Source organism: Rissa tridactyla, chromosome 3 (assembly GCF_028500815.1).
Source record: "Rissa tridactyla isolate bRisTri1 chromosome 3, bRisTri1.patW.cur.20221130, whole genome shotgun sequence".
NCBI lineage: Eukaryota > Metazoa > Chordata > Aves > Charadriiformes > Laridae > Rissa > Rissa tridactyla.
Window position 1 is genome coordinate 127,081,664 of NC_071468.1, and position 27,908 is coordinate 127,109,571.

At 55.6% G+C, this 27,908-nt stretch overlaps 1 protein-coding gene across 8 annotated transcripts in view; it reads left to right on the top strand.

Moving 5' to 3' along the window:
* Positions 1-27,697, top strand: part of DTNB (dystrobrevin beta) — a 230,043-nt gene extending 202,346 nt beyond the window's left edge. For 7 of the 8 annotated variants that reach the window (XM_054194714.1, XM_054194712.1, XM_054194716.1 and 4 more), the window contains 5 exons: positions 7,590-7,740; positions 15,361-15,450; positions 20,759-20,812; positions 25,099-25,134; positions 27,403-27,697. In XM_054194714.1, the coding sequence (XP_054050689.1) occupies positions 7,590-7,740; positions 15,361-15,450; positions 20,759-20,812; positions 25,099-25,103 (300 nt within the window). In that variant the 3' untranslated portion in view covers positions 25,104-25,134; positions 27,403-27,697. The remainder of the gene's footprint in view (positions 1-7,589; positions 7,741-15,360; positions 15,451-20,758; positions 20,813-25,098; positions 25,135-27,402) is intronic. The other variant, XM_054194715.1, reaches the window with a different exon arrangement.
* The last annotated feature ends 211 nt before the right edge of the window (positions 27,698-27,908 follow it).

Sequence of the window (27,908 nt, forward strand, 5' to 3'; positions counted from 1 at the left end):
CGGCAGCATTTTGTGTACCTGCTAAAAGCTATTGTGGTTGCTGCTCCCTGGACCCCCGTTGAACTGGTTCTAATGCCCAGACCAGAGCTCTGCCTCTTTTCTTCAGGAAATATTAAGGGTTTTTTAGGTTAGACCTCAGAACTCTTGTTTACGAGACTTGATAAGCTGGGGCCAATAAATCGAAGTCAGCTCCCAAACATTTCAGGAGCTGGGTCAGAGGTTTCCTTTGCTGATTTTCTAAATCGAAATCCATCTTCTGTGTCCTCCCTGGTGCAGTTTCCAGGAAGAATGTGCAACGAGCCAATAATTCCCAGGATTTTCTAAGGCTGCAACTCCAACAGAGTTAGGGAGGAGTTTACAAACCTTTTCAAATCTGCCTCTGCGCTGTTTACAAATGACATCCTGGAGTTTCCTGTGCCGTCAGCTCTGCGGTGGTGGCCCTGGGGACACCGGTCTCTTTAGCAGGCAGAGCTGCAGAAGCACTGGCCTGAGCTGGGGAAGGAGAGACAGAAACAACAGCCCCAGCGCCGGCTCCCTTCAGCAGCCTCAGAACCCGCCTCAGCTCCAGCGTTCATTGGACCTTGCGTCATTCCTTCCATCACTCCCTTTGCCTTCAGCCGTTGGAGAATCACAGAATCCCAGAATGGTCGGGGTTGGAAGGGACCTCTGGAGATCATCCCGTCCAACCCCCGGCCAGAGCAGGGTCACCCAGAGCAGGTGGCACAGGAACGCGTCCAGGCGGGGTTGGAATGTCTCCAGAGACGGAGACTCCCCCACCTCTCTGGGCAGCCTGTGCCAGGGCTCTGCCACCCTCACAGCAAAGAAGTTCCTCCTCATGTTGAGGTGGAACTTCCCATGGTCAAGTTTGTGCCCGTTACCCCTTGTCCTGTCCTCGGGCACCACTGAGAAGAGCCTGGCCCCATCCTCTTGCCCCCCACCCTTTAGCTATTGCTGAGCATTGATGAGATCCCCTCTCAGCCTGCTCTGCTCCAGCTCAACAGCCCCAGGGCTCTCGGCCTTTCCTCAGCACAGAGATGCTCCAGTCCCTTGAAGGAAGGTTGCGAGAGTGATTTATTGACGACCCGTGGCAATGCCGTCTGTTTTAGCCTTCGGAGCCATCCCTGAGCATGCCCACGGACCCGTGCTGCCTCCGGGCTGTCCCACATCTGCAGAGGGATGGTTACACCCGCCGTGTCCTCCCACAGCTTCCTCTGCCCCGGGGCCAAGCCCCGTCACCATGCCATGGAAACCGTGGGTGGGCTGGTGGCTGCTGTGGCCGGGCACCGGGCGCCGCGCTGCTCCCTCTGCCCCCGCCGCAGGTTCTGCCTTGCTTTCTCAGTCCATAAAGTGCTTTCGAGGACAGGGCTGGTTTCGTGCTGGGCAGCATGAGCCCAGCTGTTGGTCAGGCTCATTGTCACCATCGGTGTCCTGGCTTCGATGCGTGTCCTCAAACGTCCTCCTTCGGGTCCGCCCTGGGGTTCCTTGGAGCTGCAGGTGCCTTTGGGGTCCCACAGGCTGGGAGCCGTGGGCCGAGGGCTGGTGCAAACACTGTTAACGGTTTGGAAACACCAGCTCATACCTTCTGATTTCTCTTTCTGCATGTGCGTGCATCACAGTGAGAGGCCACACACCATTTTTCCACATGCATCATTTTTCCATAGGGCTCATCATTCGGTGCAGAGGGAAAACACACAAACGTGTTAATAGTACGTGAGCTATACACAGTAGAAGAAGAGAGAGGTCAATATGAGATCTCAGCCTGGAGAAGAGAAGGCTCCGCGGAGACCTTCCAGCCCCTGCCAGTCCCTCAAGGGGCTCCAGGAAAGCTGGGGAGGGACTCTGGAGCAGGGAGGGGAGCCGTGGGATGAGGGGGAAGGGTTTTACACTGGAAGAGGGGAGATTTGGATGAGCTATTGGGAAGAAATCCTTTGGTGTGAGGGGGGTGAGCCCCTGGCCCAGGTTGCCCAGAGAAGCTGTGGCTGCCCCATCCCTGGAGGGGTTCAAGGCCAGGTTGGCCGGGGCTTGGAGCAACCTGGGCTGGTGGGAGGTGTCCCTGCCCAGGGCAGGGGGTGCCACTGGGTGGCCTTTAAAGGCTCTTCCAGCTCTAACCATTCCGGGATTCTATGTTAAATAGATATTTTGGTTTATATTAGTTTAGTTTATTCCCTTCCCTTCCCTTCCCAGGTGCTCGAGAACCCGGTGCAGCCCTGAGCCTGGGAAGCACCCTCGTCCCCTGCGGGTGTCTGTTTATGAGTATGCTCTGCTGGCAGTACATCTACCCGCTGGAGACAACAGTGTTTCACCTGCAGAGCGTGTTCACAAAGTCTTGCCCAAACGGGGTGCAGCGGTGACCACCCCCCGCACACCCTGAGGTTGCTGCTGTGGTTGAATCGACATTTACTGCCGTGGAGTTTGGCGAATGCATCATTGAGACGTTAGTCTTGACTCAGTCTTTCTTCCTTTCCTTCCCAAGGCTTCTGTCCATCGCACCTATGGTGTCAGTGCCCTTTCTGGGGTTTGGGTTCTGGAGCGGTGGTTGCTACCGTTCTCCACACCTTTGGTGCCTGGTTTCCATCGGGAAAGCTCCGTCAGGGCTCAGCCCGTGTCAGGTTCTGCCCCAAGCAGAATGGAGTCATCCTCCCCAGAGGGATTCAGCTCTTCATCCAGGCCAGGCAGCCCAGAGAGGCTCAGGCAGGTCTCCTGGTGCCTTCTAGACCTGCTCAGGTGTCCTCTGCACTCCTGAGAGATACGGCCACCTGATGGGGACAGTGGCCACAGAGAGATCTCTCAAGAAATTGTCCATAAGGAGATCAGGTTCTTTCTTTCCTCCTAGAGACGTAATCCTGGGGGGCCTCGTTCCTCCCTGGCAGCGCTGCCGTCCTGTGGCAGATGCTGCACAGAAGGTTTGGTGTCGGGGTCGGCCGGGAGCTGCTTATTCATTCCTCTTCCAGACCAGGAGTGAGCGGTGCGTCTCTCCTCGCCCAGGAACTCCATCCCAGGTGGACCCGTGAGTTTTTCTTGCTTTTTTGCTTTTCCGCTCCTCTCCCTCACCCCACTGCTGGGGAGTGCACCAGCGGCTGGGGGGTGCCCAGTTGCTGGCTCCACCAGTGGAGCTTCTGGTGCTCATGGGATCCCAGTGCAGCTCCAAGAGCCCGTGGGGTCCCAGCGTGACTCCTGGAGCTGGTGAGGTCCCAGTTGGGTCCCAGTGTGGTTCTGGAGCCTGGGGGGTCCCAGTGAGGTGCCAGGGTGGCTCCTGGAGCCTGTGGGGTCCCAGTGGGCTCCCAGTGCGCCTCATGGAGCTGGTGGGGTCTCAGTGAAGTTCCTAGAGCCTGTGGGGTCCCAGTAGGGCTCCTGGAGCCCATGTGGTCCCAGTGGGGTCCCAGTGTGGTTCCTGGAGCCCGGGGGGTCCCAGTACAGCTCCAGGAAGCTGTGGGGTCCCAGTGGCATCCCAGTAGGTCTCCTGGAGCCCCTGGGGTCCCAGGGGGGTTCCTGGAGCTCGGGGGGGTCCCAGTGCAGCTCCTGGAGCCCAGGGGCTCCCAGCATGGTCCCAGTGTGGTTCCTGGAGCCCGGGGGGTCCTAGTGGCATCCCAGTAGCGCTCCTGGAGCCCATGGGGTCCCAGTGGGATTCCTGGAGTCTGGGGGGTCCCAGTGGGGTCCCAGTGCAGCTCCAAGAGCCCGTGGGGTCCCAGTGTGGCTCCTGGAGAGCAGGGGGTCCCACTGGCATCCCAGTGCGGCTCCAGGAGCCTGGGGGTCCCAGTGTGGCCGTGGCAGCCCCAGCAGCCCGGGCACGGCAGCCTTGCGGTGCTGAGCATTGGCGTTCCCAGCATTCAGGGTTTCTCGAGAAGGTGATTTTCAAGCCTTCGCTGAACCGAAAACTTTCAGATCCTCCTCCCGGCGCCGAGCGCGGCGGGGTGCGGCACTGGGGCTGGCCGAGCGTGGCAGCGCGAGCGTGGGGGGGGGCAGCCCGGCAGCCGCTCCCTGTCGCGATACGTCGTCCGCGTGTGCGCTCACCAGCGGTTCTCGCAATCGCGATGGTTTCCAGGAACCACGTGTCGCACGGGAGAGGGACATCCCCAGCCCTTCTGCGCCCGTGGTGGCAGGATGCAAATCGGTGCGGCCCATCTGCCTGCCCAGCCGTTCAAAAAAAATTAGAAAAAAATAATAAATTCAAGCACTTGGGCACTTACTCTAAGAATATAAATGCAGATGGCGTGTCTCAAAGATAAATGGTGGTGAAAAAAAAGGTTTCCCTTCCCGCAGGGCTGGGTCTGTGGGTGCGGGAGGGTGTTGGGGTGCTTCCCCCCATCCCGGTGCTGCATTTTGGGGGCTCAGGGTCTCCCCGTGCTCCGAGGAGCGAGAACATCTGCAAAACCCGCCCTGGGCCAGATGTGGAGGTGGTGGGATGGGTGGAGTTTGCCGCGCGGGGTAAAATCTGTCCCCTCGCGGTTTGGGCAAATGTGTTTTTGGGGAGAGGAGGTGGGCGGTGAGGTCCCGCTCCAGCAACCCAACTCTTGTTCTTCCAAACAACAAAACCCCCAGGCGGCTTTTCGCGTGCAGGCTCCCAGGGAGGTAGCTCTCCGGTGGATAACAGGAACATGTGCCCGGGTCCCACAACACGACGCAACCTGGGGACCGAGCTCCAAAACAGAAAATATTCCCCACCTTCCCCGGCTCCCCCCAGGGAAAGGGGAGCTCTGCCTCCAGCGTGGGTGTCAGCGCAGGGTTTGCTCCCCGTTTTCACTCTTAGCTCACACAAGGGCTGTTTTTTCTCCTCGGAGCAGCCCCTGAGGCTGATGCCTGGTCTGGGGCGAGGCGAGGGAACAAGCCGGTTCCCCCAAGCGCAGCCAATTTCACGGTGCCAGGGCCCACGTGCCGGGCTGGCAGTGCCAAGCGATGGGCAAGCGTCTTCTGCCACAACTGTATGCAAATTCAGGCACTCCTGCCGGCTTCTGTGCAGTTTCGGGTCATTTTTTTAAGGTTTTCTTTGAGGTTTCGGTGCGCAGAGGGGAAGTTGCTGGTGTTGCATGTGCCTCTTCGAATGATTTTGCCCTCGAAAGATGTCATTTCCCCCCTGCAGCCCCGTCCCCTGCAGCCACCCCTGTCACGAGAACGTTTTACTCACTTCTTTAAATCCCCCTATTATTAATACAGTTTCAGAATGACAATTTCACACATGACTGGGTTTTCACGTTAATAAGAATATCAGCTTGGGGCCGGCAGGGATTAGCAGGAGCTGGGGACGTCCCCGTGGCGTCCCGGGCAGTGTCCCTGTTCCTGGTGGGGGGGCGGGTCCCATGGGATGCAGGATCTTGCAGCAGGGCAGCGCTCGATGCCAGGGATGCTGCGGCAGCGCGAGGACCGGCTGCAGGGCCGCGGGATGCTGGTGGTGTCACTGGCTGTGCGGGGTGCTGGTGGTGTCACCGCCTGCACGGGATGCTGGTGGTGTCACTGCCTGCACGGGATGCTGGTGGTGTCACCGGCTGTGCGGGATGCTGGTGGTGTCACTGCCTGCACGGGATGCTGGTGGTGTCACCGGCTGTGCGGGATGCTGGTGGTGTCACTGCCTGCACGGGATGCTGGTGGTGTCACCGGCTGTGCGGGATGCTGGTGGTGTCACTGCCTGCACGGGATGTTGGTGGTGTCACCGGCTGTGCGGGATGCTGGTGGTGTCACTGCCTGCACGGGATGCTGGTGGTGTCACCGGCTGTGCGGGATGCTGGTGGTGTCACTGCCTGCACGGGATGCTGGTGGTGTCACTGGCTGTGCGGGATGCTGGTGGTGTCACCGCCTGCATGGGATGCTGGTGGTGTCACTGCCTGGACGGGATGCTGGTGGTGTCACTGCCTGCACGGGATGCTGGTGGTGTCACCGGCTGTGCGGGATGCTGGTGGTGTCACTGCCTGCACGGGATGCTGGTGGTGTCACCGGCTGTGCGGGATGCTGGTGGTGTCACTGCCTGCACGGGATGCTGGCTGTGTCATCGGCGGTGTCACCGCGCAGCATCACCGCTGCGCTGGCCGGGTTGCCCCGGTAACTGATGCACGTCAAAGGGAGCAAACGATGAACAGGCTTAAACAAAAGGCGATAAATCGAACGGCACAAACAAGCCAGGTACTTGCTCAGAGGGGTTGTACGGTTTTAATGCCCTTGGTGTGTAATTATTTATGAGCAGCTTTCCTTTAATCAACAGCAGCATGGGGACCGTGCTTAAATATAAGTGCAGTCACAGATCGTAAACCCTTGTGAGCAAAGCCGATGGCTAACAACTTTGCAGTTGAGCAAGAGGGTTCAGAGGTTGTCGAAAGCCAGGAGTGGCTGCAGAGAATAACCAGGTTGTTGCAAATAAAGCGTCGCTGCGCCGTTCAAAGCCGATGCTGCGGGGACGGGGGATCTCTTTGGAGGGTGGATGTTGGGAGCCAGCGGTCCCTGAGGACGAGGGGCCCGGCCGGGCTGCGCAGCCGGGCTGCGAGTGGCCGGAGGAAGGGGACGGGGACCGGAGTTCGCTGCGAGTGTCCGTCACTACCCGGCGATGTGCGTCACTCCATGGACACCGCCTCGCTCCCTCTCCCGCTGGCACCAGGCCTCCAGTCCTTAAGTGAGATGGTTTTTATGGAAACACGGAGCCGATAAGTCCCTGTTGGTAATCTCCTATATTTATCTCCTCCTCATACCTTCGTCAGTCCTTCTCCTTTCCCCCAGGTTATGCTCCGGAGCTTTGCTGGGGCAGCATCTTCTTTGAAGCCAGCGAGTTTTGCCTGAGTGAATATTAGGAAAGTTTCCTCTGAGCCTTCAAACGGCAGGGAAAAAATTATTCTGTGTTTGTTTGTGATGCGCTGTGAAATTCAGCAGACTTTGAGTACACAGGCAGCAGCTGAGAGACCCTTGGGACCATCCCTCGCCGTCCATGGAACGCTGTTGGGCAGAAGCCTTCTCGAGGAAGGCCCAGGGCGCCCACGGTGCCGAGCTGCCGGCGAGGCTCTTGGAGCTGCCGGGCAGAGACGGGGTGGGTTGGGCTGGAAGGAGATGTAAAATAATAAAAAAAACTTCTAAAAATCACTATTTTAGTAATAAATAAAAATATATAAAAAATATAAAAATATACGGAATATATAAAACTAAATTTAAAAAGGGGATGGAGCTTCAGCGGGGCCTCGGTGGCAGCGCGGAGCCCTGGGGTTCTCCTCAGCGTGGCTGGCAGGGAGGACGAGCAGATGCCGAGCGGTTGAGGGTCCTTCTGGAGCAGAGGGCTGGGAAGGTCACTCCCAGCCTTCCTGGGGCTTTTCCAAGGCGGCGTTTGACCGGTGACGCGGTAAGCGTACGGTACGAGCCGGATCCTGCGCCGGAGGCAGCGTGGCTGCGGGTACCACAGCCCGAGGCGTGATGCTCTGCGCCCGGCGTGCCGCCACCGCGGGGTCCACCCACAACACCATGCGTCACGTATTACTCAAATTGAGAGTGTTTTGGTGAAGCCTCTTTCCTCACGCTTGCTCTTTTTTTTTTTTTCCAGAATTATTTTTAGACTTTGACCCAAAAAAAAAAAAAAAAAAGTTAAAAATTTGGAAACTGTGTGTCTCGTGTCTCCCGTGCAGGCGCAGGCAGCAGGCTCGGCACACTCCTCGCCCACCCACGGGGCCGGCCGCCCCATGCCCATGCCCGTCAGATCCACCTCCGCCGGCTCCACCCCGACGCACGTCCCGCAGGACTCGCTGGCAGGAGACATGCAGGAAGCTTTCACGCAAGGTGAATATCTCACAGAGCGGAGCCGCGTCTGGTGGCAGTCCTGCCATCGTCATGTAAAAGAGGGGAGATCCAGACTAGATCTAAGGGTGAAATCGTTCACGCTGAGGGCGGTGAGCCCCTGGCCCAGGTTGCCCAGAGAAGCTGTGGCTGCCCCATCCCTGGAGGGGTTCAAGGCCAGGTTGGCCAGGGCTTGGAGCAACCCGGGCTGGTTGAAGATGGCGGGGGGTTGGCCTCGATGGCTTTTAAAGGTCCCTTCCCACCCAAAATGTTCTGTGACTCGGTGACTCTTTGTGCAACAGAAGCATACCTCGCTGATATTGAGACAATAATTATGAACCCCTTTCCAGTGCTCTAAACCAAATAGTCTGGGGGCAAGTTTTTAATCTTTACAACTCAATGAAATTATTTCTGTGATGATGATCTTCCCTCCGGGGAAGGGATCTTCCATCCCAGAAAGTTACGCCTGCAAGTAATTTTACAGTTAGACATTAAAAACTCGTTGTATTTACAATTCTGGTGGTTGAACTGTGCAAGAGGAAAAAAACACTTTAATGACCAAAAGCAGGAAAACAAGCAGCCCTTTTATCCAGAGTATTTAGCTAACAGCTACTCACCTCTCTGCTGGTTATGAGGGAAAGGAAGCTGAAATTGTGCAACACAGCTCAAGGCTGTTCGTGACGGAGCGGTTGGCTGGCGTGAACATCTGTGGAACGGCTCGCTCGCCCTGCTGGAGACACAGACGGGCAGCAGCCCTGTGGGGAGACGGAGAAAAAAAGCGCTGAACATGGGAAATGGAGAGGAGAGGAGGGGAGGGGAGGGGAGGGGAGAAGAGGAGAAGAGAGGAGAGGAGAGGAGAGGAGAGGAGAGGAGAGGAGAGGAGAGGAGAGGAGAGGAGAGGAGAGGAGAGGAGAGGAGAGGAGAAGGAAGAGAGGAGAGGGGAGGAGAGGGGAGGAGAGGGGAGGAGAGGGGAGGAGAGGGGAGGAGAGGAGAGGAGAGGAGAGGAGAGGAGAGGAGAGGAGAGGAGAGGAGAGGAGAGGAGAAGAGAAGAGAAGAGAAGAGAAGAGAAGAGAAGAGAAGAGAAGAGAAGAGAAGAGAAGAGAAGAGAAGAGAAGAGAAGAGAAGAGAAGAGAAGAGAAGAGAAGAGAAGAGAAGAGAAGAGAAGAGAAGAGGAGAAGAGAGAAGAGACCATAACAAAGAAGCAGAAGGACAGATAGAACAATGAACTTTTTCTTCCTCCAAGGGTCAGAGCTTCTTCTTTTGCACCTTTTCTACACATTACTCCCCTCTGCATTAAAAAAATGCCCCTTTCTGGGCTAAACTCATTGCTGCCAACTGCTCCGTCAGTAGACATGAGAAGTGCGGGGTTATCAGGTAGCTTCAGCTGTATTCCTCTGTCCACCTCGTCCTCCGGTTCTTTGGTGAAATCAGCGTGGTTGGATCAAACGGGTAAGCTGTCCATTTGTGAATAATACAGCTTATGGCATTTTGTAGAAAATCAGGGCAGCAGTTGACATACATATTTTTGTTCCCCCACTTCTGTAGGTAGTGTGAGTTTATACTTAGCTGCTGTTGCTTTTTTAAAAAAAAAAAAAAAGTTTTACAGTCACACGTTTCAAAAAAGTCAAACTTTTCCACGTCAAAGCCATTGTGGGCTCAAGAAGGGCTCCAAAATATAAAGACAAACAGATGAAATGGAAACTTGTTCGGCTCAGTGGAGACCACTGCCTCTTCCTCGGATACCGGAGAGGCTTGGCTGGCTGGCGATGCTGGAAGGCGGCAAGCAAAGACATGACTGTCAGTCTGATGTCAAGAAACTTGGCACATATCTTTTTTACCTTCAGGGACCATCTCACTGCAGAGCAGGGGGAAATCAGTTAGTTATTCTCCAGTCCTGCCTGCTTCAGCTCTGCTCATGGTGAAGGGAGCCGCTCCCAGTAGGAACAGCTGCCCATACTCTCTTTCTCAGGAGCGGTGTCTCTCGGGTTTCATGCCCTCTTTTCTTCTCTTTTGCTCGTTTTGGTCCATAACTCTTCATCTGTAGTACTCCAGCAGCATCCTGGGGTGTAGAGCTGGCAGCAGGGCCTGGTGCAGCTGGTATCTCTCAGACAGGGAGGTTGTTTCTGAACATGATCCACGTTTCCGGAGATGGACGTCCACTCGTATTTTATATTCGTCTTATTGACAATAAAAGAAAGAAGGACAGAAAGTCCACCTCTCCCTGATGCACTGGCAAGGACTTCACCTGTTCGCGGGCAGAGACAACAGCCGGGCAGCAACTCTTCATATGGACCTCTTGGATATCCATGGGAAATCCCAGTGGGTGTTGGACATCTCAGGGCCTGTCGTGCCAGGGTGCTGCCGCCTCTCGTGTGTGTTGGCCCTTTGGAGTAAACCAGAGCCCTCACCTTGTTGCAGAGGCCAGGTTGTTTATTTCTTTAAAAGATGACAAATTGTGTCATATGGAGTCACAAAACTGGAGGTGGTGTTTTTTCATCATGGGTAGGGAAGATCGTGAATATTAGTGTCAAATACCTTTTTCAGATGGAGATCTCCTTTTCAAAACAAAGAAAACATGAAAATAAACTTCCCAGAACTAACGATGTATCTCAAAACACGGCAGATTTTAAATAGCAATTTGCATTTATCAGCTGCTCATTGGATACATCCTTCTAGAACGATCTTCCTCAACTAAATGAGCTGCTGCCAGAAGAAGGTGAGGAAAGAGGCTACAAAGCGGTAGCAGAGGAGCAGGAAGTATCAGTGAATACTTTTAATTGGTATTTAATTCCTGGAGTGCTAGAGCAAGGGCTGCCAGCTCTGAGCCCCAGCGTCCTCAACAGAGGGAAAGTTCTCCAGAACTTCAGCTGGTGAACAGGTCAGGAGATGGAGGCCGTCCGACTGAAAACGCCGAGTATCTACAACTCATCTGGGAGAAGGATATGTCTTTTTCCGATCCCATCGGTAGGAACAAGCTCCTCATCTCTCTAAACACTTCCAGAAACAACAGCAGAAGCAGGCATTTCCAGGGAGGCAAGATGCCAAATACCAGAGGCACAACACTCCATCTGTTGCTGTGGGTGGTCCAGTCGCCTCCTCTTCATCTCTACAGCAAGTTTGATGGTACAGCCGAGAGCTCTCAACTGATTCCTTTGGCAGCTGCCTCTCCTTCCCCCCCTTTTACAGATTGGCTTTCTTTTTCCAGGCTGCGTAAAGTGGAACAGCAGCGCAATGAGTCCTACCAGTTACTGGGAAAATCTGCTCTATCTGCTTCATCATTTTCCCCTTTCCTTTCTTAATTAGGAAAGCACAAAGAGACGAAATGATCTCCTTTCTGCTGCTAGGAGTAATGAGCACATGATTATAGTAGTACATTAACCGTCCTACTGGATTTTTTTTCATTTTACAGTGTTGCTTTGGCATCCACGTTTGCTCGCTATCCATCTGCTCTTTCCTTCGGAGATACAGGCAAAAGCCGTGACAAAGCAAACTCCTCTCCGCACGGTTTGCAATCACCAGAGCTGTCTTCCCCAAACTCCTGGCTCGGGGAGAAGCTGATGTAATTAATCAAGGGCTCATTCATGCCTGTTACCTGAATGACTGGTTCATAAGGGGATGGTCTTCGTCAGGACCTGTTGATATTGCCCAAAGTGAAAACCTGGGGTTTTGTCTAGGTTTTTAACACCTGACAGCATCTCAACTCTATCTTGCAACGAACCAGGTGTGTTGTATAAAACTATTCAGGGCTGGGCTGAGGACTTGTGCAGCCGCCGCATCCCAACAGCTCGGTGCCGGGGGTGGTGGTGACTCCCCAGAAGCAAAAAAATCTATAGGCAATGCCTGAAATACGCTTATTTTATGGGTTTTTTTATCAAAAACATTTAAATTATTTTTGCGAACTTTTGCATATCAATCGATTTTAAGATGTCACAGTGGGAGAGAGGAGAAAAAGGGAGTGAAGGTCGCGGTGCTGTTCCACCTCCTGCTGCCGTGGCCTGGAGCGGGCAGAGATGCCAACGTCTGGTCTTTCCTCCCAGGGCACGAGTCTTCTGCGAGCTTCCCCGTCACCGCAGGGAGGTCTAGAGAAGGAAACCTTTAAAGAATTGAATCTTTAAAGAATTAATCTTGATCATGTAGTCTTAAGATTAGATAAGTTTCCTCCATAGGTGATCTCTTGATCTTCCACTTGGCCAGAAGGAGAATGGAGTAATACGGCATCAGAACAAAACGCTCTGATGGGATTCCATTTGAAGTATTCAGATAGAGCGGCCACCATCTAATTAGAAAACTAATGGTACGGTTGATCATCTTGAAAGAGAAGGAAGCAGTCCCTCAGGATTTCTCAGGTGCACGTGCGATCCACCACTGCCAACAGAAAGGTGGAAGTTCCTCTTGCAGTAGCCACGGAGATGGCTTATTCTTCTCCACTACTAGAAAAATTCTTGCAAGAAAAAAATGGCCAGCAGACTCCGTAATAAGTTTCCTGGAATGATCCTTCCGGAAAGGCAATCTGCACAATTAGTGCTATTTCATATTAATCATGCAAAATCAGGCAAATTCAAGGCAAGTGGAGAACACAGGAAACAGGATAAAATGTCTATGTTTTCACATAATAAAATAATTGAATGCCACCAGCCAGGAGGGCTTCGGGTGGCTTCTGCACGTAGATGTCCAGACGAGCTCGTTAACGTTATTCATCTGTTTCACGGGGGAGACAGGCTGGAATTTTACAACCTTTCACTCCCCAAAGTAACGCCGAGACGAGCGGTGGCCGTGCTTCACCGTCACGGGCAGTGACAGGGCTCAGGACATCTAGAGACCTGGATAAAGTAGAGACCTCCATCGTGTCAGAGGTGCAGAGGAGACCCCCTAAGCCATGGGCCCTGGGCTTTTTGGCCAAAATCCACATTTTTTCCTGGGAATCACACACAGTGCTGCCTCGGGAGCGATGCTGGTCAGTTGGGAGCCTAACCTGGAGGAGAAAGATGCTGATGGAAGGCGCGGTGGCTCGGTACCATGCTCTGGCAGCGCTCGAACAGCTAAATCCCATAGGCAAGATGTGGGAGCTCTGCCAGCCCCCAGCCAAGGACGGAGTGAAGCCAGCGCGGCGTGTGGGAGATGAAAGCAGCACGTCTGGAATGGGACAGGCACCCGACTTCAAACAAAAGCAAACGTGTCATGCACAGTTGTCGTTTCTGCCGTTCAGTACAGCTGCGAAACGTCACATCAGATGTCCCCGTCCGTTCCACATGTGTCATCGTCATGCCCTCGCTGGAGTACTGTGTCCAGTGCTGGGGCCTCGGCACAGGAGAGACACGGAGCTGTTGGAGCGGGGCCAGAGGAGGCCCCGGAGATGCTGGGAGGGCTGGAGCCCCTCTGCTGGGAGGACAGGCTGAGAGAGCTGGGGGGGTTCAGCCTGGAGAAGAGAAGGCTCCGCGGAGACCTTCCAGCCCCTGCCAGTCCCTCAAGGGGCTCCAGGAAAGCTGGGGAGGGACTCTGGAGCAGGGAGGGGAGCCATGGGACGAGGGGGAAGGGTTTTACACTGGAAGAGGGGAGATTGAGATGAGCTATTGGGAAGAAATTCTTTGGTGTGAGGGGGGTGAGCCCCTGGCCCAGGTTGCCCAGAGCAGCTGTGGCTGCCCCATCCCTGGAGGGGTTCAAGGCCAGGTTGGCCGGGGCTTGGAGCAACCTGGGCTGGTGGGAGGTGTCCCTGCCCAGGGCAGGGGGTGCCACTGGCTGGGCTTTAGGTCCCTTCCCACCCAAACCATTCCGTGATTCTATGAAATGTCAGGACAGGACCCCAAACACTGAGATCTGGGGGCACGAGCAGGCACCCGTCATCAAAGCAGTGCTCCCGGAGACAGCGCCAGTGTGGACATCTGGTGCCTGTGTGGGACAATGGGACGCCTAAAGCCATTTTCTGTGCATAGCTCCAGCACAGGGATGGTTGAGGTGCGGCCAGTGAACCCTTACAGGGACCCAGTCAAGCTTCAGCTTGGGGCCATCGGCTCCACAACCTGAGGAACTTGGCTACAGACCACCTGCCGGGGTGGAAAACATGACCCCATGCCATCAAAGCCTCCAAATAAAACCAAAACAGCACAGCGCAGGAAGGTGCCAGGGGAAAGGGGGCTCAGTGGGGACAGGGAGTGGCGAGACTGCCGTCTCTGCGGCAGGAATATGGCTGGGTCTGCCAGAGGGGCCGGCACGGGGAACTAGAGGAGATGGCGAAGATCATTATCTTCCCAGCACCAGCAAGAGGCAATAAAGCATCATCCCCACCACGCTGCAGCTCCTGACACCATTGCTCACGGCTTTGATGGGCAGCAGCCAGTCTGAAGGGTCATTCGCAGAATCCCAGCATGGCAGGGGTTGGAGATCATCCTCTGGAGATCATCCCGTCCAGCCCCCGGCCAGAGCAGGGTCACCCAGAGCAGGTGGCACAGGAACGCATCCAGGGGGGGTTGGAATGTCTCCAGAGACGGAGACTCCACCACCTCTCTGGGCAGCCTGTGCCAGGGCTCTGCCACCCTCACAGCAAAGAAGCTTTTCCTCATGTTGAGATGGAATTTCCCGTGGTCAAGTTTGTGCCCGTTGCCCCTTGTCCTGTCCCCGGGCACCACTGAGAAGAGCCTGGCCCCATCCTCTTGCCCCCCGCCCTTTAGCTATTGCTGAGCATTGATGAGATCCCCTCTCAGCCTGCTCTGCTCCAGCTCAACAGCCCCAGGGCTCTCGGCCTTTCCTCAGCACAGAGATGCTCCATCTCTTGATCATCTTGGTAGCCCTTTGCTGTCCCCTCTCCAGCGGTTCCCTGTCCTTCTGGAACCGGGGAGCCCAGAACTGGCCCCAGTGCTCCAGCTGTGGCCTCCCCAGGGCAGAGCAGAGGGGGAGGATGACCTCCCTCCACCTGCTGGCCACACTCTTCTTGATGCCCCCCAGGATGCCATTGGCCTTCTTGGCCACAAGGGCACATTGCTGGCTCCTTCACAGATTTTGGCCCCTCACCATCCCTGGCCGTTCCTGGGGAGCCGTGGCGGAGGTTCAGGGAGCTGATGGGGCGAGTGGGTCCCTTGAGCAGGGGCTCGCACAAGATGAGTGTCCAGACTGGAACTAGGCAGGGTCACAGTGGGTGATGGCAAAGTGCCCCCCAGGGAGAGGATTGCTTCCTCCAGTGATGCAAGAGCTTTGCCGAGTGGGAGAGTTCGGTTCTCTTCTATTCCCCTCAAACCTCAGTGATAACGATTGCAATGGAGAGGCCGGCAGCGGTAATGACTGCACAAGGAGCACGGATGAGCTGTGCCGTGGCCATCACCCAACGGCCCTGGCTGTGGGGAGAGAAGCATCTGCCCTTGCGCTGCCATCCGTGTCCAGGGGAAGAGCGGTGTCACAGCTAATTAGCCAAACAGGCGATCAGGCAGCTGGGCAGCACCACCATCTCTCGCTAAGCCAAGCTGCTGTGGTGGGGCTCTGCCGTACGCCAGGGTGTCCAAGCTCCATCCCAGGGAGGGGACTGGGTGGGGACCGGTGAGGGACACGTGGCCGAGCATTGTGGTGCGGGGAGGTGCGGCAGCAGCAGTGCAGCACGTGCGATTCCCGCTGTCTGTGTGTCTGCTCTGCCCCCAGGTACGAGGAGGAACCTCCGCAATGACCTGCTGGTAGCAGCCGATTCCATCACCAACACCATGTCGTCGCTGGTGAAGGAGCTTCACTCAGGTAAGAGTTAATTTCGTGGGTCGAGAACCATAGAATCCTTATGGTTGGAAGGGACCTTTCAGACCATCGAGTCCAACCGTTAACCCAACCCTGCTAAGGCCACCACTACCCCATGTCCCTCAGCACCGCGTCTGCCCGGCTTTTCAATCCCTCCAGGGATGGCGACTCCACCACTGCCCTGGGCAGCCTCTTCCAATGCTTCACAACCCTTTCCAGGAGGAAATTGTTCCCAATATCCATCCTAAACCTCCCCTGGCACAACTTGAGGCCGTTTCCTCTTGTGCCATGGCCTGTTCCTTGGGAGAAGAGCCCGACCCCCCCTGGCTACCCCCTCCTTCCAGGGAGCTGTAGAGAGCGAGAAGGTCTCCCCTCAGCCTCCTCTTCTCCAGGCTGAACATCCCCAGCTCCCTCAGCCGCTCCTCACCAGACTTGTGCTCCAGACCCCTCACCAGCTCCGTTGCCCTTCTCTGGACACGCTCCAGCCCCTCAAGGTCTTTCCTGGCGTGAGGGGCCCAAACCTGGACACAGCAGAAAAAGGCGAGCTTGAAGCCGCAAGTTGCAGATTTGTCTTCAGGTTGATTTTTTGTAAAAGCGTGATGCAAGATTGTGTGTTCATTTTTTGAATGATAAAATGAAAAATCGCTTTTATAGCTAGCAGCACGGAGAGCTCCAGATACCTTCTGAACAGGCTCTCCATTGGTTTTATCGCTAAGGCAGTGCTCTGTGGTCCCAGCCCTGGCTGGTCACAGCGTTGGTGAGTCATGAAGCAGACTCACATCTCGCTCGTGCCGATCCGTGCGCGTCTGACAGCACGGGGCAGCTTTTCCAGCACCCTGCAGGCATGTCCTGGGGCGCTTACGAGGCGAAGAGCCGCTTCCCAGCCCCGCTGCTGGAAATGGGAGCTCCTTGACAGCCCAAGCCAGAAGCCGGGGCAGATTTGAGTGAGTCTCCCCAAACTGTTGCTTAGTGACAGTGACACTCGAGTAGCAGGTGACCTCCCTCTGCAATGAATCCTCATCAGACACCAGAATCCCAGACCGGCAGCGGTTGGGAGGGCCCTCTGGAGATCATCCCGTCCAACCCTGGCCAGAGCAGGGTCACCCAGAGCAGGTGGCACAGGAACGCGTCCAGGCGGGGTTGGGATGTCTCCAGAGGCGGAGACTCCACCACCTCTCTGGGCAGCCTGGAAAAATGGCTTTTTCCATTTTTTTTTCCCATTACTATCTGTCACAAATAGATTGTAAATGTACGCAAGGCCGATGGCAACAAAGGACTAAACAGCGATGTGGAAAAAAAGATAATTATTCCCTTCGTGCCTCTTTACTGTGCCGGTGGAGGTGAACACCGTGATGGGACCGGCGCCGCTTCTGCTGTGGCCCAGGGACGCGTCCCGTGGCTCTCGAGCTTTGTCGGGGATGGAGAACGCGATCGTTTAGGATTCCAGCAGCTCCTCTGTGGGCTGCCTTCTCTTTTAAGAAAGAAGTGAAGCGTTCTGTACGCAGCCTGAACCTCGCCGCTTCTGTTTCGCGCCTCCCCCAGCCCCTCGCTGTATCCGGTAGTTGCATCCCATAATCCACCCCCCGCCCCCCCGCCATAAACTTATCAAACTCCATGTTAAAACCAGTTCGGCTTTTTGTTCCCGCTGCCCTTAATGGAGAAGTCACAGTTATAAACCGGGTTGATCTTTTACGGCTCCGCAGTAAATTCTCCCGGCCCGAGCCCCGCGTCCCGGCTGCGGGGGCAGCTGCGAGTTAATAAAGTCTTTCATGTATGACAGCAGCATCGCCAGGGCCACTGCGGGGAACGGCCCTGTGTTTCGTCAATAAATCACCAAGCTCGAGCTCGAGACGCGCAGCTCCCTTCCCTCTGGGCTCAAACCCGGTGAACAAACCCGCTGCCCAAAACAGATGTCTGCAGTAATTTTTCTCTTTTTTTTTTTGCTTTTAATAGAAGAGCGGGTTTGCAGGGGTACGGCTGAGCGCAGGGGCTGGGGCAGAGGCGGAGCATCGGCCGGACCCGCGGCTCTCCTGCCCTCCAAGAGTCCATCAACCGCAGCCAGCCCGGGTTTGTGCCATTGACGGCCCTTCCAGGCTGGTGCAAAGTTACGGTTCGCAGGGGAGTGAAAGTGGAATTAATTACAGTCTCCTATTTGAGGACGTGCAGCTACTAAAGAAGGCTCCCTTGAAAGTATCTGAAATAATTTCATTTGTGTAAATTAGGAAAAGCATGAGTTATCCTCAGCTGATGAGAGTCAGTGGGATTTAAGGCATATTGTCCCGGCGGTGAGCTGTGAGAATAGACACCTCCTCCAGCCCCGGGCTCCCCGATATAGCTGCAGGCATTGTGTTTGGAGCGGGCTGCGCCACACACTGCTGCACCACCCACGCGCCGCACCTCTGCACCAGCCCAGAAACCGCGTTCCCTGGGGATGGCGACGCTGCTCGGGGCTCCTCATCCCTCGGTGGGCTCCCAGGGACACTCCGGCCGTCCCCCTGCTCCTGAGCGGACAGTCGGATGCCCCTAGAATCATAGAACCATGGAATTGGCTGGGTTGGAAGGGACCTTTCAGACCATTGAGTCCAACCATCAACCCAACCCTGCCAGGGCCACCACTACCCCATGGCCCTCAGCACCACGTCTGCCCGGCTTTTCAATCCCTCCAGGGATGGCGACTCCACCACTGCCCTGGGCAGCCTCTTCCAATGCTTCACAACCCTTTCCAGGAGGAAATTGTTCCCAATATCCATCCTAAACCTCCCCTGGCGCAACTTGAGGCCGCTTCCTCTTGTGCCATGGCCTGTTCCTTGGGAGAAGAGCCCGACCCCCCCTGGCTACCCCCTCCTTTCAGGGAGCTGTAGAGAGCGAGAAGGTCTCCCCTTAGCCCCCTCTTCTCCAGGCTGAACACCCCCAGCTCCCTCAGCCGCTCCTCACCAGACTTGTGCTCCAGACCCCTCACCAGCTCCGTTGCCCTTCTCTGGACACGCTCCAGCCCCTCAAGGTCTTTCCTGGCGTGAGGGGCCCAAACCTGGACACAGACCTCGAGGTGGGGCCTCCCCAGTGCCCAGTCCAGGGGGATGGTCACTGCCCCACTCCTGCTGGCCACACTGGTGCTGACACAGGCCAGGATGGTGGTGGCCTCCTTGGCCACCTGGGCACACTGCTGGCTCATACTCAGCTGCTGTCGACCAACACGCCCAGGTCCTCATCCGCCGGGCAGCTCTCCAGCCACTCTGCCCCAGCCTGGAGCGTCCCTGGGGTTGGCGTGACCCAAGGGCAGGACCCGGCACTTGGCCTTGTTGAACCTCACACCATTGCCCCTGGGCCATCCATCCAGCCTGTCCAGATCCCTCCGTAGAGGCTTCCTACCCTCCAGCAGACCGACACTCCCACCCAACTTGGTGTCCTCTGCAAACTGACTGAGGGTGCACCCGATCCCCTCCTCCAGGTCGTCGATAAAGACATTAAACAGAACTGGCCCCGACACCGAGCCCTGGGGAACACCGCTGTGACCGGCCACCAACTGGACTGAACTCCATTCACCACCGCTCTCTGGGCCGGGCCTCCAGCCGGTTTTTACCCATCCTGGTGCTGCCCAGGGGACACCGTCCCCGTTTTCACTCTAACTGAGCTCAGAAAGATGCTGATCTCCAGGGAGCGGGCGCGATGCTGCTGGGGGTGGCTCGGCCGCTGCCCTGATGGGAGGCAGGGTCAGGGCCCAAAGCAGCTGCTGGGCTCCGGGTCACCTCTCTGGTTATTCAGAACGCGTCTGGTTTTGTCAGTGATCTCTTCTGCGCTCACTGGGTGCCATCGCTGAGCAGGCAGAGGTTGTGTGACTCCCAGATGTCTCATCTGTCCTGCTGTCAAAGCAACAAAGAGAGCAAATGTTTTTAAGATCCCCTTTGATCAGATCAATGCGAAATGCTTCGCTTTTTCAAATGGTGCCTTTTATTGCCAGGGTTTCTCCCTTTCTTTGCTCTCAGCAGCATGTGAAGTGGGCAGAGGTGATATCACTGCTCATAATAACTATTACCTGTTTACACAGGTCTCATTGAAATGTCGCGCGCGGAGATAGGAGCCACCATCTGCAGAAGAATGTGACCTTCTGCTCTGCTGCAAAAATACGAGCCTGGCCATAAATTCTTTTCAACTTAACCAGAGTTAGATATAATGAACCACCAGCTCTCAGACATAAACCAAGCACCTGTCTCTGGGGGCGCAGCCTGTCACCAGCTCCGGGGCTTTGCCCCCGCGTGAGCATCGCTGTCACTGAGCACCTTGCGTGGGCAAACCCCGCAATGCCTGGAGGGACCCTCCACGTTTTCACCTCACCGCAAACCATTTCCATTTTTCTTCCTCAGATTTGAGCTCAGCCTAAAAGTTGTGACTTCCCACAGTGTATGTTGTGCAGTTCTTCATTTCCTGCAGTGCTAAAATAAGCGCACACGAGGGACTTTGGTCCTAATACTACCTGGGCCAGGTAGTAGTCCACTAGTGGTCCAGTCTTTTCGACCATGTAGACACTGCTTCCAGCTACAACCTGTAATGATCTGATCAGGATGAGGCATGGGCTGTTTTGCCACCAGCAGTGAACAGGCACCGTGTGACAGAAAGGGTGGTGGTGCTTCCATCCAGGTTCCCATGGTTTGGGTTGGAAGATCATCTTAAAGATCATCCAGTTCCAACACCCTGCCCTGGGCAGGGACACCTCCCACCAGCCCAGGTTGCTCCAAGCCCCGGCCAACCTGGCCTTGAACCCCTCCAGGGATGGGGCAGCCACAGCTTCTCTGGGCAACCTGGGCCAGGGGCTCACCCCCCTCACACCAAAGAATTTCTTCCCAATAGCTCATCTCAATCTCCCTCTTCCAGTGTAAAACCCTTCCCCCTCGTCCCATGGCTCCCCTCCCTGCTCCAGAGTCCCTCCCCAGCTTTCCTGGAGCCCCTTGAGGGACTGGCAGGGGCTGGAAGGTCTCCGCGGAGCCTTCTCTTCTCCAGGCTGAACCCCCCCAGCTCTCTCAGCCTGTCCTCCCAGCAGAGGGGCTCCAGCCCTCCCAGCATCTCCGGGGCCTCCTCTGGCCCCGCTCCAACAGCTCCGTGTCTCTCCTGTGCCGAGGCCCCAGTGCTGGAGGCAGCACTGCAGGGGGGTCTCCCCTGAGCGCAGCAGAGGGGCAGGATCCCTTGGGAGCCTGAACACTCTTCTCCTTCCCCCCGAAGCCTGATAAGCCCGTTCTTCCTTGCTGCAGGCAGGTTCCCCAGGTGTCCCCTCACCTGCTTGTCTCACGTGCACTTTTTTCTTTTTTTGTCTTTGAAGCAGAGGAAGAAGATGAAGAAGAAACAGAGAAAATGCAGAATGGGAAGGACCGAGGTAAGGGGACAAACTGCGGTCTCTGAGCTGTGAAGCATTTTCCGATGTGCTCCTCTGTGGGAAGGAGCTGGGTTTGCCGGCTACATTTGGAGCCCCAGGAGAGGGCTGTGAGCGCGGATGGCTCCGGGGGGCAGCAGCCCACGTTGTTGCTGCTGCTGCTCTCACCCCACCTGCAGACACGGCCCCGGTTGCTCTGCCTGCTCCGGTCATCACCATGCTGCCGGCTCGCTCTCTCCAACATCTGCCATGGCTTGAGATGACGCCGTGGCCAGGGTTTCTTCGGCGTGTGGCTTTCAGGAATGTTCTTCTTTCAGCAAAGGTCGTGCACAGATCTTTGAAAGGTGTAAGAGGAGGAGGAGCTGCACTCAGTGCTGTGAGAAATCCCATTGAGAGCATTCAGAGAAAAAAACCAAAGCGTGGGCTGGTTACCAGTGAAGCTCCCCAGCGGTGGGACCGTCATCTGCTGAGCCACCGCCTCCTGTGACCTTGGCTGGACAAATGGAGCGCTGTGGCCAGTTCTGGGCTCCCCGCTTCAAGGGCAGGGGACCGATGGAGAGGGTCCAGCAAAGGGCTACCAAGGTGATGAGGGGACTGGAACACCTCTCTGATGAGGACAGGCTGAGGGATTTGGGTCTTTTTAGTCTGGAGAAGAGCAGACTGAGAGGGGATCCCGTCACGCTTATTCATACTGAAAGGGGGGGTGTCAGGAGGATGGGGCCAGGCTCTTCGCAGTGCTACCCAGGGACAGGACAAGGGGCAATGGGCACAAACTTTGGAGTCTCCATCTCTGGAGGCATTCCAACCCCGCCTGGACGCGTTCCTGTGCCACCTGCTGTGGGTGACCCTGCTCTGGCCGGGGGTTGGACGGGATGATCTCCAGAGGTCCCTGCCAACCCTGACCATTCTGGGATAATGCTGTGAAATGTTCGGCATCCCTCCGCTGATGGCCACCCCGTGTAGGCAGTGCCATGGGCTACGCGGGGTTTCACAGGAGGGTTCTTTCGTCTCCACTCTCCCTGGGCTGCAGGTCTGGATGCTAATCCTCCCCAGACCGCCTCTGCCTTTGGTGCGAGCGCATCCCGACCACGTGCTGGCGGAGCGATGCCCCAGGCTGGAAGCGATCATGGCAGGGGTGGAACGCAGCCCCGAGACTCGCCAACAGCCGTGCAGCGCAGGGTTGAGCTGGAGGGGCTGCAGGAGATGCGTTCCTCCCGTCCCACCCCGCGGGAGATCGGAGCAGCAGCTCCCGGCCCTCCTCGGGGCGGGACCTTCCTCGGGGGGCTCCTGACTTTCTGCTTTCCACGTTTTAAACCTCAGCGCAAGAAACAGACCCAGACAGGTTTGACTCAGCCCAAGCATTTCTGTCTGGCTTGAGCCAAACCCAATTTCAGCATCAACAAACCGGAACTTTTTATCCTTTTTTTTTTGGTGAAGGCAGGTTTTCCCTCTGGCTGAGGCAAAGGGGCAGCGCTCGCGTTTCTCACCCAAGCGGCCTGTTTTCCTGCCCAGCAAGTTCTGCAAAAGCGTTCAGGTCTTTGGAAATGCTCTGCTTCCTGGTGGTTTGTCCATCACTATTAGACATTATAAGTTTGTAGGAAAAAGTGCAGTAAGTTTGATTTTGCCTAAACCAGGAGTTTTCAAGGCAGAATCGCACTGGCTCTAGATCACAGGGCTCTCTTTGCCCTAGAACATTCCTCTGCAGTTAAATATTTTAGATGCTTAGCAGATGACCCTTCTGCTTTTTTTCCAAATGTGCATTGTATCTTGCATGGGAAATAGGGAAAGGGGGATTTTGAAGAGCTGAAGTATGATGAATGGTAGCGGAGACGTAGTAAGACAAATTCGGCTCCGTTACTCATTGCAGCAGCATCGGGGGGGGTGGGGGGGGGAGACGGACGGGTAACCAAAAGCAGAACTTGGTCCAAAAGCCTTGGTGTGGAATGTAAATATTGTCTCTGCCAGAGAGTAAGTGATTTCTTAATGCCGCAACGTTAGTGAGATAAAAATCTGGCAGAAAAATGGAGGAGCGATCGATCCATCAACTGCAGTCCTCCGGGGGAGCTCCTCCAGGCACCGAAGCACGCGTGGCCGTGGGGAGGGAGTCCGGCCGTGGGTGGCTCTGCCCCACGTCACCTACAGGGACCCGTGGCCAGGATGCTCCAACGCCGAGCTCTGCCTGCCGCGGCTGCATTCTTTGCACGGTGCCTGTGTGCACATCCCCATCTCAGCAAAGCTCTTCCGTTCCTTCCATCCGGAACAGACAAGAAGAAAAAAATCACTTGCAGCCCGTGTGTTCCCCAGCTTCTGACCGGCGCAGACAAGGGAGACGCCGGTCCTCGCGGGGACGCTGCTGCTGCGGTGTGTTTCCTCGGGAGACGGCATCACCCTTGGGCTTCCTCACAAGTTTCTTCACAAAGTTACATCATATTTCTCTGTGCCCCAGTTAATCAACCTCAGGACTCGCTTCCCCGCTGGAGAGGCTTACGTCCATACGCTGGATATAGCGGCGGCGTGGTATGGCTCTAGCAGGATGAAATCATTCGGGAAGACTCCAAGTTGGCTGCGTCTGTTGTGGTTAGGATTACAAATTGAGCAGCATCTCCAGAGAAGAATCCTGCGCGGGTTTCCAGGCACAGAAGAGCACAGTCGGGAGCTGGCAAAGCCACGTCCATCCAGTTGCGTTAGACGTCATTTTGAGTTACCCCGTCTTGAAACCTGGCGTTACGTATCCATTCATGGCACATGCACCAGGCGTTACTCCAGGTCGGACGCCTGCTTGGCCAGGGCTGTCCCGCAATCACTGTTTGCTGTGGTCCTGCTGCCTCTCTCCAAGACAGGCTGCTCCTGGTGGTGGGCAAGAGGTGGACCCTTGACAGTATCACCTGAAACAAGACGCTCCACGAGCTGGTCCCATATGCATTGGCCGTTTGTATTTTATAATGCCCAAACCAATAGAAAAGGGATTAAAGTGCTGTGATTTGCTCGCTCAAACTGCTGGAAGGAAGGGCATGGTTTGCAGCCCCATAAAATTTGTTAGACAAAAATTCCCAATTTGCAACACACCTGCCCACAGTGATCAAAACTGGAGTCCATGCAGCCATCTGTTCAGAGAATCATAGAATCACGGAATGGTTTGGGTGGGAAGGGACCTTAAAGGCCACCCAGTGGCACCCCCTGCCCTGGGCAGGGACACCTCCCACCAGCCCAGGTTGCTCCAAGCCCCGGCCAACCTGGCCTTGAACCCCTCTTGTTCTTGGAGGACAGAGTCCATCCTCGGCAGGTTTGCAGATGACACCAAACTGGGAGGAGCGGGTGATACCCCAGAGGGTCGTGCTGCCATCCCGAGGGACCTCAATGGGCTGGAGAAATGGGCTGGCAGGAACCTCCTGAAGTTCTCCCGAACAAGGAAAAGTGCAAAGTCCCGCCCCTGGGGAGGAACAGCCCCAGGCACCGGGACATGCTGGAGGCCGCCCAACTGGAAAGCAGCTTTGCAGGGAAGGTCCTGGCGGACACCGAGTTGACCATGAGGCAGCAATGGGCCCTTGGGCAATGCAGGCGAATGGTGTCCGGGGCTGCTGATGCAGAGCGTTGCCAGACGAGGGAGGGGATCCTTCCCTCTGCTCAGCACCGGTGAGGCCACCCCGGGAGCCCTGGGTCCAGTGCTGGGCTCCCCAGCACAAGAGGGACATGGGCAGGCTGGAGAGAGCCCAGCGAGGGGCCATGGCAACGATTAAGGCATTGAAGCATCCATCACACGAGGAGAGGCTGAGAGAGCTGGCATCAAATCAGGGTGTATAAATAACTGATGGAAAAGAGTAAAGAAAACTGAGCCAGAGTCTTCTCATGGTGCCCAGAGCCAGGACACGAGGCGATGGGCACGCAGCGACACACAGGAAGTTCTGTTTGAAGGTAAAAAATGCTTTTTTACCGTGAGGCTGGTCAAACGCTGGCACAGGTTGCCCGGAGAGGTTGTGGGGTCTCCGCCCTGGGAGATGCCCCAAATCGGATGGGACAAGGTTCTGAGCAGCAGGCGGTGGCTGACCCTGCTCTGCTGGGGGGGTCGGACTGGGCGATGCTGGGATTTCTGGGATTCAGTAAGATCATGAGCCCTTTTGTACCTACCTCGTATTTCAGGGGACTTGCCATTCACCCCGATGCCGGAAAGCTGTTTGCGGTCGCGAGAAGGGTTACCCGTTGGGGCACTAAGAGATGGGGAGGGCAGATTTTTCATTTTACAGGAAATAAAATTGCCTGCTTTCTAAGCGTGCCTTTCCCCTGTGTTGCAGGTTAGACGGCCGGCCGCAGGCTGCACAGGAATTCAGGTAAGGAAGGGTGTCTTTTTCCTTCCCGTCTCCAGCAGCACTGCTCTGTAGTCGCCGTTGCCATGCGCGGGACCATGTCCCTGGTCACCTCCTGCCCTTGTCCTTTATCTCCTGTTTCTGCCCAGGGAGGGTTGTGCCCATCGCTCCACAACCACTCAAAAGGATGTTGAGTTTTTCCTTGCTAAGACCCAATTCTGCTCCTGCTGCAGACAGAGGGGAAATATCATTAACTCCAGTGAGAACAGCATTATCTCCTATTTTATTAGTATTGCTTCTATAGCGAGAGGCCTCAGCCAGGAAATAGGACCCCATTGTGATGGCCACTATCCAGATGTACTAAAAATACAATCTCTACCCTCAAAGAGCCTGCGCTTTTAGTTATAATAAGGCACAACAGACGGGTAGACAAACAGGTGGCTGGAGATAGCGGCAAGGAGAAAGCCTGAGCCCTGGGGTGACAATGCCTCTGGAGGACCTGAATAAGATCCGTATCGTGACCCATCTGAAAAGCTCGTAGGAGGGCACCGGATCGGGTTTCCACACTCCCCATACGCTCACTGTGGCCGTAGCCATGATGCCCGTCTTTCACCATTCCCAGTGGGAAGAAGGAGGGTTCTCCTGGCAGAAGGACATAGTGTGGGCACGCTCATAGTTAGCCAGAAAGGGATGGGGACGGGCGTAGCAGGTCCTTCTTTCTAGGACCCGTCCCTTTACACTGCAGCTTGGTCAGTTGTAGAAAACAGACAGTAGAAATTCTTTTATCTTTAACTTACCGGTTCAGCCCCAGCCCATGGCGATAGATAGTCGTGATGGATCTGAAACCCAATTTCGCGTGGTAAAACCACCACAGTTGTCCTCGAAAAGTAATTTGCAAAGGAGAAAAAAGGGGGTTTGCCCTCTCTGCCGCCCTGCCGTTCCAGCGCCAGCTAGAGATAACCCAAAAGTGGCTTGAGAGTTTTTCTGATAGTTTTTACATTAGAAATTCAAGTCCTGCCTCATCTGGGAAACAATCTGGTAACTCAAGAAGGAGTGAAATTATACCATTAGAGAGGAAGCCGGCAATGGAGAGCTGTTTATACTGGCTGCGTGCGGCTTTTTCTTAATGTCCCTTTAACTCTAATGGCTTTGGAGAAAAGGATGGCTTTGACCCCGGCCACCCCTTAGCCACTGATGGGGACATGAGAAGCGCCCGGTTCCCTGAGAAGCCCAGCAGTGCCTCCAACACCACCAAGCACTGGCACTGATGAGTGCTAAATTAGAGACAACTGCAAATACGAGAGGGAAACCACTTTCAGGTTTCTTTATCCTCCAGAAAGAATGAAAAAAGACATGAGTAAGAGAAAAAAAATTCTTCAAACTGTGGTGGTTCTTCTTCAAGTTCCTCATGTTCCCATTTGTGGTACCAGGGCCTGTGATGGGTCCTCCTGAACCTTGCTGGTGGTAGGGTCCGGCCAAGCCAGACCAGTGGCTCCAGCCACCCTTCGGCTCTGGTTGCCCACCGATGATGGAGGAGACTGGGGTGGGCAGCATCGACAGGGGCCGTCTGTTCGCAGATCTTGGCTGTTCTGTGGGAAAAATGCCCAGCACCGACCTCACCTTGGCTTGCAAAGTCAAGCGTGTCCGCTCATGGGCCCTTGCTCGCAGGACCTGGGGACCTGCCACAGCACCATGCTCCTGGTGTCATTGACTCAGGAGCTTGGGTTCTCCTTCCAAGGAACAGGCGATGGGACAAGAGGAAACGGCCTCAAGTTGCGCCAGGGGAGGTTTAGGATGGATATTGGGAACAATTTCCTCCTGGAAAGGGTTGTGAAGCATTGGAAGAGGCTGCCCAGGGCAGTGGTGGAGTCGCCATCCCTGGAGGGATTGAAAAGCCGGGCAGACGCGGTGCTGAGGGCTATGGGGTAGTGGTGGCCTTGGCAGTGCTGGGTTGATGGTTGGACTCGATGATCTGAAAGGTCCCTTCCAACCTGGGCAGTTCTGTGGTTCTGTGATTCCTCTGTTTCCTGGGTTGTTTGGGGTCCAAGGTGAGGAGCTCTGGGGTTGGCAGGACACTTGATGGCCATGGGGAATGCTGCACGTTTGGTCCACTCAGAGCTTGCCGGGGGTGGCCCCAGAGATGCACAGCCCCAGCCAGAAGGTTGAGGAGGTCCCAGCAGAGGAGCTTGGCTCCTGCCCCATGACCATGCAGGAGGTGATGTCCAAACCCGTGCGGGGCCAGGCTGGAGCTCTGCCATGCCGATGGCGCTTTGTGTGTTTCCCATGACACAGGCACAGAGGGTTGCGCTTACGACCGAGAGACGTCTCCCGTCCTTTGGAAGAGGCACGTTTCAGCTGACACATCCACCATCATGCAACTGTGACCGATCTCAACCACCTGCTGACGAAAGCGGCTTGCTCCGAACCACCCGGAGGGTTTTCCCCGTGGGCACCTGCCTCTTAGGTCATTGCATGTACTATTCTCCTCCATGTGTTTACTAACGGTAATCAGACAATGCCCCATCAAACTCAGCAATTTATGGGAGGTTTAAGGAAAAAAAAAAAATTCAACCAAAAGGAAAGCTAATTCTCCCTGCGCCTGCTAAGTGTACTGATCTTCTTTGGTTTCCTCCCAAACGGTGTCATCATCGCGTCACGCGCCGTCATCTCCTCTTGCCTTCCGCCCCTCGGGATGCATGAAAAAACGGGTGTAGAGCCTCCTTCACACAAAGGGGATTCTGCCTTCAAAAAACCCACCGTCTCGAAACCCCGCTGTCTGCCAGTGTCTGGTTGCCGTC